The sequence below is a fragment of the Octodon degus genome, unplaced genomic scaffold, assembly GCF_000260255.1.
Source record: "Octodon degus isolate 3935 unplaced genomic scaffold, OctDeg1.0 scaffold00072, whole genome shotgun sequence".
Classification (NCBI taxonomy): domain Eukaryota; kingdom Metazoa; phylum Chordata; class Mammalia; order Rodentia; family Octodontidae; genus Octodon; species Octodon degus.
In genome coordinates, this window is record NW_004524648.1 from 2,375,156 (window position 1) to 2,382,872 (window position 7,717).

Here is a 7,717-nt window from a genome sequence, read left to right on the forward strand (position 1 = left end):
AACAAATGCTCCTCTGGCCACACTGCCACCGTGGGGTTTTGAGCGCATCCAAGCGCTCCTCTCCACCCGGACAGCGCAGGGCCTCTGGCATTCGCCTCATGTAATTTAAGAATTACACTTATCACTTAATGACAACATCAGGAAATCAAATAGAAACATCCGCGTTTACTAATATACCCTGTGTGATTTGCACTTCCAAAGTCAGCCAGTACTTGTCACTCTGTCCATGATCCAGGAGATGACAGGCTCCCAAGGCTGGGTGCCTGCTGAGATGCACCCTGGCAAACCAGCTGCATGGAAACACTGTCTATTAGGAACACAGCACTGTCCTCTGCCGAGGACACCAGACAATGTAACTCTCCAGGCCCTCAGCGACTCCACTTGAGAGTGAGAGTGACCAGGACTGCACCTGCTTTCACCATAACAAAAGCCCCTGCTATAGCTCCAGGGGACCTAGACAGCTTTCAGTTTTGATTTCAGGACAGATGGAAGCCATCCACAGAAGCCTGGAGATAAAGCAGGAGGCTGGACTTACAACCTTCTGTAACCCAGGATCACTTGACATAATTTGGATGCATTCAAAGGAACTATGCACGATTTGTTCTTTCCAGCACTGGAAGAAAGTCCATCTTCCACTTTCCTTACTCAGGCACTGCACAGATTGGCAGGAGGTGCTGAGAAGCATGGGCCAGGGCTGTGGCCAGGGCCAGTGAGCAGGGAGCCTAGTCCACACCTGCCCAGCAGCAGCGGGGTCTCTATTGCTGCGGCCGCCAGCATGGTTGTGCTCACAGTTGCCTCAGGAACACCTTCAACTTATATCTGGTGGGCTCCACAGTGGTCACTTTCATGGATACAGTGGCGGAAAAGAAATGGCTACCATTGCTGCAGTGACCACGCTGTGCTGGCTGAATTATGCCACCCTTCCCTACCCTGAACTCAGTTTAACCCAGGGGCAGGACGGGGGCAAGAATCCTTGCTTTCTGGGCAGCTGGATTAGACCCAACTTTTCCCCAATTTCAACACCACCAAAGTCCCCAAGACAAGTCCATCCAGATACTTATTCATGGCCACTGGTGCACCAGAAGCATCTGCAGTCACCTCTTCCCACCAGCAGTGGGTCTGAGGTGAGGCAATCCAGAGTAGAAACCTCCCTGATAAGAGCCCTAGGAAGTATTTTTCTGAAGCATTTCTTTTAAAATGCCATTTCTGGGGCTGGGGGGATGGCTCAGTGGAATAAGCGCTTCCCTGGCAAGCACAAGGGTCTGAGTTCAATCCCCGGTTTAGAAAAAAAAAAAAAAAACAACCACACACAAAAAAAGCCATTTCTTTCAAAAGAGCCCTCTGCTACATTCTGCCTCATGAAAAAAAATTGGAAAGTATTTTGAAACCCCAAAATACCTATTGAGAAAGTTACACAAGCCTGCAGAGATGCTAACCAGATGCCAAGTGTGCGAGGGCAGAGCCAGAGCAGGCGGTAGACCCCACCCGCTGGGGATCTGACGGAAGCCATTGGCCCTGTGCTGCCCCCAAACAGAGCCATGGGTCCACCTGGCCATCCGAGGCAGGCAGCAACACAGGGAGCCTTTGTTTCTTCCCCCAAAGGCATCTCGTATTGCGGTTTGGGGTTTTTTGATATCGTGAAAAAGATCTAGAGAATTCCAAGAGTTTCAGTTAACAGGAAATACAAATGGAAGTAGAAATAAAAATGGAATGGAACTCAACTTTCCACAGATTGAACACATATGGGTTTCACAATTTACTGAATTAGCTCTAGCCTTGTAGCAGTGAAGATGTCTGTGGCTGAAACTTCTTACAGCCGCCTTTCCCATCGCAGGGACTTTTCCACCTGTTCTTCACACCCACAGCTGTGGAGAGAGAGCGCACCTCCACCTCCACCACTGGCTCCCTGGTCCCATTTACTGTCATTCTCTTCTTGCTCTAGTCGTCTTTTTATTTTCTTATCCTATGGAGACTTCAGGGAAACTGCAGCAGCAAACCAGGAAATGTACTCCTTTTTAAGATAATTTGAAAATTTAAAAACAAAGCCAAGTAGCTCAATAATTATAAGATGCAGTGCTTCTTTTTCTTCTTCCCAAACTGGACTCAGTGGTATCCCAGGCTCAACTCCTCCAGGGCTGGAATGATGTGCAAGGCCCACATGGGTGGTCTGGGGACCAGGGCAGACAGCCAATAGCTGGTCCGACCCCAACCAGCCCATGCAAGTCAGCATTCATCCGAGAGGCAGTCGCCACCCAGGCACTCGGTGGCCTCAAGCTCCACGCTGGACAGAAACCTCCTCAGCTTCTTGTGGCAGTTGTAATCCAGGGTGGTGGTGTAGACGGTCTTGGGGTACTTGGGGTAGACGATGGTGGTGCTGAGGAAGCGTGTGGGCTTGTGGCGGGGCTCAAAGCGCACCTCAGCCTTGTAGTTGCGCCATGTGCAATTAAGGATGCAGATGACCGTCTGGCTGCAGGAGGCCACTGCCAGGCCCAGGGGCAGCTGCACGTCATCGATGAAGTGGCGCTCGGAGTCATACTTGACTGAGGAAGTGTACCTGGGGGAGACATCAGACAGAATGAAGCTTTTTCTCAGAGCTACAGGCATGCAGAAAGGGGTATGGCTGCCTGTGACCCTGAGTGTCCAGTGGGGTGTAAATACTGAAATGTGGCTATGCCAGTGAGAAGCAGCACAGAACTGACATACTCATTCTGTGCCGGGTACAATCTTTCTAAGCACTTTATCATAGAATCAAATTCAGAGGAGCTGGGGAGATAGCTCAGTTGACTAAGCGCATGCCTGGCAAGAGTAAGGGCCTGAGTTCAATCCCTGGCTCCGAAAACAAAACAAAACAAAAAATCAAATTCAGTCTTCTTAACAATCCTGGGAGAGGAAAGCAAGTGACAGAGACAAAAGACACAGTGCCACAGGGTGGCAAAGCTTGGATTTATTCATATATGATGCTGGGAATGGAACCCAGGGCCTTGCACAGGTTAGGAAAGTGCCCTACTACTGAGCTACGCCAGTCCTGAGCTGGGGCTTCAGTGTAGGGGAGCAGGATTCCGAGGCTTACCCTGCATTTGCGTCTCACTGCAGCCTGCAGGCCCTGGATCCTGCTCCAATTGATTTAAGCAAGGGCCTTTTATCAGGTGGTCTTACCTAACTAAGCCTCAGTTGCCCCTTCCTGTAAAGTCTGGCCCATCTTCATGAAGGAGAATGTCAACACAGTAATTACAGGCCACACCTACAACAGCAGTCCCACAAGATTATATGGCCTCATGATGTTGTCTTCTTAGTTTGTGTACATATACCCCATGGTGTTCACACAAAGACAAAATCAATCGCCTAACACATTTGCTCTGAATATGGTTCTGTCGTAAAGTGACAAGTGACTACTGTAGAATGAGGTGGATTCTCTCTATGTGGGCAGCTTCTCTATTCCCTCAAGCGACTGAGTGGCTCTTTAATGAGAAATGGAAGAAACCCAGAAACTCAGAAATAATGAGCGTTGACTCTGGAAGCTAGGCTGTACCCAAGCCTAGCATTTGGTTTTCTACCTTGGCCTTCTCCCAAACCCAGGGACTCGGGAACCTGATCTTCATCACCGAAAGCCAACTATAATCTTGAGTTCTATCAAATAAGTTACCATTTATGTTCTTCAACTATTTTATTTTTTAAGACCTTTGGTAATTTGGGGGTTCAAAGAAGCACTTTACTACATTATGATTGTAGTTCTATAGATACTAAACTAGGCACAAGCATCGTGTAGAGACACAGCTAACAGCTGCTACCCCTGCTCAGGTAGGAGCCAGCGTTCTGTTCTGGGAGTCTGGTGGGAATGCCTGCTCCCCTTGGGCAGGTAGCAGAGAGGCTGGTGGAAACTAATGTTATGAAGTCACATCCTTGTTTTGTTAGAAATACAAGCTCTACAGGAATAAAAGGTAAAACTGCTCACCTCTAAACCCATAAACCTCTCTTTGTTCCACATCAAAGGCCCCTTTGTGTCAATGCTACTGAAACTACAGCTACAAATCCCCCAGTCACTAAAAGTTACAATTCCTTTCTCTAAAAAGACAGTTTTCACAGAGCCTCTCAGTGCCCCTGGATAAACCTGAATGAGATCATTCTCACAGGAAGACTAGAACTTGTCCTGTGACAGAGTAACAGAAGACAAGGTGACAGCACCTTGAAGAAAGGACTGGGTGGGGAGCTCCCAGAAAGATCAATATTCAATAAAAATTTTAGCATCTGATGAACATGATATCTGAAGTGCATAAAGTTGTAGTACTTTATATATCACAGGATCTCATTTTCACTTTAGAAAGTATATCTGTGTGTGCACATTATGCCAGTCCCAGCCCTCAGGAACTGGGGCAGGAAGATCACAAGGTCAAGGCTAACCTGGACTACACAGTAAGACCCTGCCTCAAAAAACAAAAAAACAAACAAAAAAGAATGTCCATGAATTTAATTGGCTAAAATACAGGGGAAAAAAATCTGAAAGATTATCCACCATACTATAGTCTTTGGCCTATTTCCATAATTAACTATTTTTAAAATAATAGGCTATCACATCTAGAACAGCAAGAGAAAATTTAAGAAATATCAGACTTGCTACATTTACCTTACTTCCTTCGGTGGTAAGGGGTCAAACTCCACTCCTTCTCCAAAAGACAGTGGGCAAAGCCTCGGGGAGCAGCCAGCTGCCGGGGCACTGGGGAGAGATGCTGGATTCTTCTAGGACAGAGAAGTGGATGGTTAGAGCTATCACAAGGCGCTGGGTGGGTGCCCTCCCCTTTGAGGTCTGTGCCCCGCATCAGGGCACACGAGGGAGGGTATGGGAAGAGCACTGGACAGGAGCCAGAAAGCCTGGGCTCAAATCCCAGGTGGAGTCTGAATGCACTCTGTGCCCTCAGAGGATTCTCACTGCTGGGCATGGTGGCACATGACTGTAATCTCAGCACTCGGGAGTTTGAGACAGGAGGATCACTATGAGTCTGAACTGCATAGTGAGACCCTATATCAAAAAAACTTGGGGCTGGGGAGATAGTTCAGTAGAATAAGCACCTGCTTGGTGAGTGCAGGGTCCTGAGTTCAATCCCTGGTACTGCCAAAAAACAAAACGGAACAAAACAAAACAAAACAAAACAAAAATTTAAAAAATTAAAAAGACAAAAAAAAAAAAGTCACACTACATCCTCCCCTTACTTGCACATGGAGGAGCAGTGTGTCTCCTCTCACTGTAGTTTTGTAAAAGGCAGAAAAGAGGAAACAGACTCCATCTCGGCATCAGGATGGTGGCCAGACCTAGGAGCCACCACACAAGAGCAGAAATGTGGAGAGAAAGCCTCCATGAACTGGAGCCCAGCACTCCAGAACCCTCAATCAAATGCCCCTCCCCCTTCTGTTACTGTTGCCTCAACATTGTAGAAAAACCAAACCAACAGAACTATCATCAGGCTTTTTTTCAAATCAGATTCAGTGCCCTCCCCTCCCGTCTCCTTTGCCTCAGGTGAATCTACATACAACTCAGTCTCCTGGATAAGAGGCACACTGAGAGGTCTCTGTCTGCCTCCACTATGCTGAAAACTCAGCGCCCCAGAGCAAAGCCTACTGAAGGGTAGCAATCCTTAGCCCCAAAAAGCCACAGGTGCTCTGACTCAACAGGAGACAGTTCCATCCTGGCAGTCTCCTGGCGGGAATCCTGGCCTCTGTGATCAATATGATCCATGCTAAGCACTGTGCAGAGCTTGACCTCAGCAGTCCTTGTGTTCCCTGGTTTTCTAGGATCTGTCATTTTCTTTGCCTAATTTGAGAGAACATGCTACACTTGGCCAGGATGTGGAGGCAGCAGTCCCACACCCAACCTGGATAAGAGGCAAACTGTTCTAGAACATCGGCTGTGAAACCCTGTATCATGCTACCAGAACAAGGTGTGGAGTTGGGGCACTGCATAAAAATGCAAGACCCTAAGGGGACCAATACAGGAGAGGCAGAGGGTCCTGGGGGTTGAGCTCCTGAGCTTTTAGGGAGAGAGTTTAGTAAGCCTGTGTGGGTAAAGGGAAGTGGGCTCAAACCAAGGTCAGGGGATGGTGTGGGCCTCCACATCATGACAGTGGGTCTGTTCTGTCCCCCGGCCCCCCAGCTGCAGAGACCCTCCAAAAGCAGGGACACTTCCCAGGCAGTTCTGAGGGGATATGTGATGATCTGGCCGCACAAGGAGGTGGCTACAATCCAACACTCACACAACAGCCTTCTGCACACACTCCCCTAGTTCCACCTTCTCTGTTCTTTCAACCCTGACCATTTAACAAACCCTCCCTGTGCCTCCAGGTGAGGAGCAGTCATGGGGTGGACAGGAGAGGTTATGACAGATCCTTGCACAAAATGGAGAGGAAGCCACGGGCTCTGAAAAGCATTAGAAGGCTTCCCAGAAGAGGTGCCATGAGTTGGCCATCAAATGAGCCAGTGAGACTTTTGGGGAGGTAAGAGGCACCATGCTTGGAGTGGAGGGAATCACACCAGAAGCGCTGCTGTGAGTGTCTGGCCCATGTTAGGGCAGGTGGAGGATGAAGCTAGAAAGGACAGAAGGACAAAGCTCTGAAGACCAAACTGCAGCAAGTACTGCCCTACAAGACAGACCAGTGCCCAACACCAGCCAAGACACTAGGTCAGTGGGTCACTAAGGGTATATACATCAAAACTCTACTATAGGTTCTTAACACTGCCTCCAACGCAGGGGGAGGGGCGCTACCTAACCCCTGAAGTACTCTGAGCCCACCCTCCTCTGCGCTTCCACTGATTGGCCTCTCCTGAACTCTGAGCCAAGGTAACAAGCGCCAATATCTGAGCCACGCCGTAGGCAAAACAAACTTGTATTTTTTTTTTTTCTGTAAATAAGTTTTAAAATAAAAGGATTAATACTTTAAAAATTCCAGCCACTATTTAAGTCTTTCCAAGACACTCACCGGGTGCGGTGTTCAGGATAAGGGGGACCACTTGGCGTCTGGATCTTGGGATGCCTCAAAGGTCCCAAAAGACTGGCCTGTTTGCTCTCTTAATCGGGGAGCCCGGAGCACACCCCCTTTTCGGGACCTTCCAGGAGAAGGCAGGCCTAGGGAGCTGCTGCCAGCTACGGGCAAAGCCGCAGGGTGTTGGGCCCACGGGAGGGGGAAGGGAAGGCTGAGGCTCCCCGTTGGTGTCCCGGGAGCCCCACCCGCCCCGCCCGGGCAGGAATGCGGTTGAGCCGCAGCCTGGCAGCCCCGGGGGCCGCCACCTCGAAGGGAGGAGACCGCGGCTCGCCTCTCCCAGGGCTCCCGCGCCTCCTAGGCGATGACAATTTTCCAGCCACCGGCTCCAGCTGGCCAAGGTTCTCGCTGCGCTCCCGCCCCGTCTCGACAGGCGGGTGGTGGCACAGACACCGCCGGGGGCTCCCCGGACCAGCCGCGGGTAGACGGTGTGGGAGCGGAGCTGCGGGGGAGGGAGCACTCACCGGGGCCGCGGGGGTCGCCGCCACGTCGGGCTCCAGCGCGCCGGGGGGCGGAGCGCGTTCCCCACCGCCGCCCCCGCCGCCCCCGGCCACGAGCCCCCAGTGGCTGGGGCTCGGGCTGGAAGGCAGCCCGGAGTCCGGACTGTCCAGGACGCTGTCTCCCTTCTTCTTCGTGTCCACGAGCTCAGGGACATCCTGCAGACTGAGCCGGCCCACCATGGCTGTGCGCGT

General features: G+C 50.5%; 1 protein-coding gene across 2 annotated transcripts; it reads right to left on the bottom strand.

The window, feature by feature from the left end:
- Nucleotides 1-1,250: 1,250 nt before the first annotated feature.
- Rflnb (refilin B) lies at nucleotides 1,251-7,711 on the bottom strand. Of its 2 annotated transcripts, none has more exons than XM_004635356.2 (3): nucleotides 7,490-7,711; nucleotides 4,622-4,731; nucleotides 1,251-2,554 (listed from the first exon to the last, which is right to left on the bottom strand). In XM_004635356.2, the coding sequence occupies exons 1-3, from the start codon at nucleotides 7,703-7,705 to the stop codon at nucleotides 2,224-2,226; spliced, it is 657 nt and encodes a 218-aa protein (XP_004635413.1). In that variant the 5' UTR covers nucleotides 7,706-7,711; the 3' UTR covers nucleotides 1,251-2,223. The 2 variants fall into 2 exon arrangements, with proteins under 2 accessions (XP_004635413.1, XP_023575796.1); XM_023720028.1 differs by having other exon boundaries at nucleotides 4,622-4,734.
- Nucleotides 7,712-7,717: the final 6 nt, after the last annotated feature.

Coding starts and splice junctions, on each gene's coding strand:
- Rflnb (XM_023720028.1), bottom strand. CDS start 7,705: ATGGTGGGCCGGCTCAGTCTGCAGGATGTCCCTGAGCTCGTGGACACG. Junction 4,735..7,489: donor CGGCGACCCCCGCGGCCCCG/GTGAGTGCTCCC, acceptor TCTCTGTCCTAG/AAGAATCCAGCATCTCTCCC. Junction 2,555..4,621: donor TTACCACCGAAGGAAGTAAG/GTAAATGTAGCA, acceptor TGTCTCCCCCAG/GTACACTTCCTCAGTCAAGT.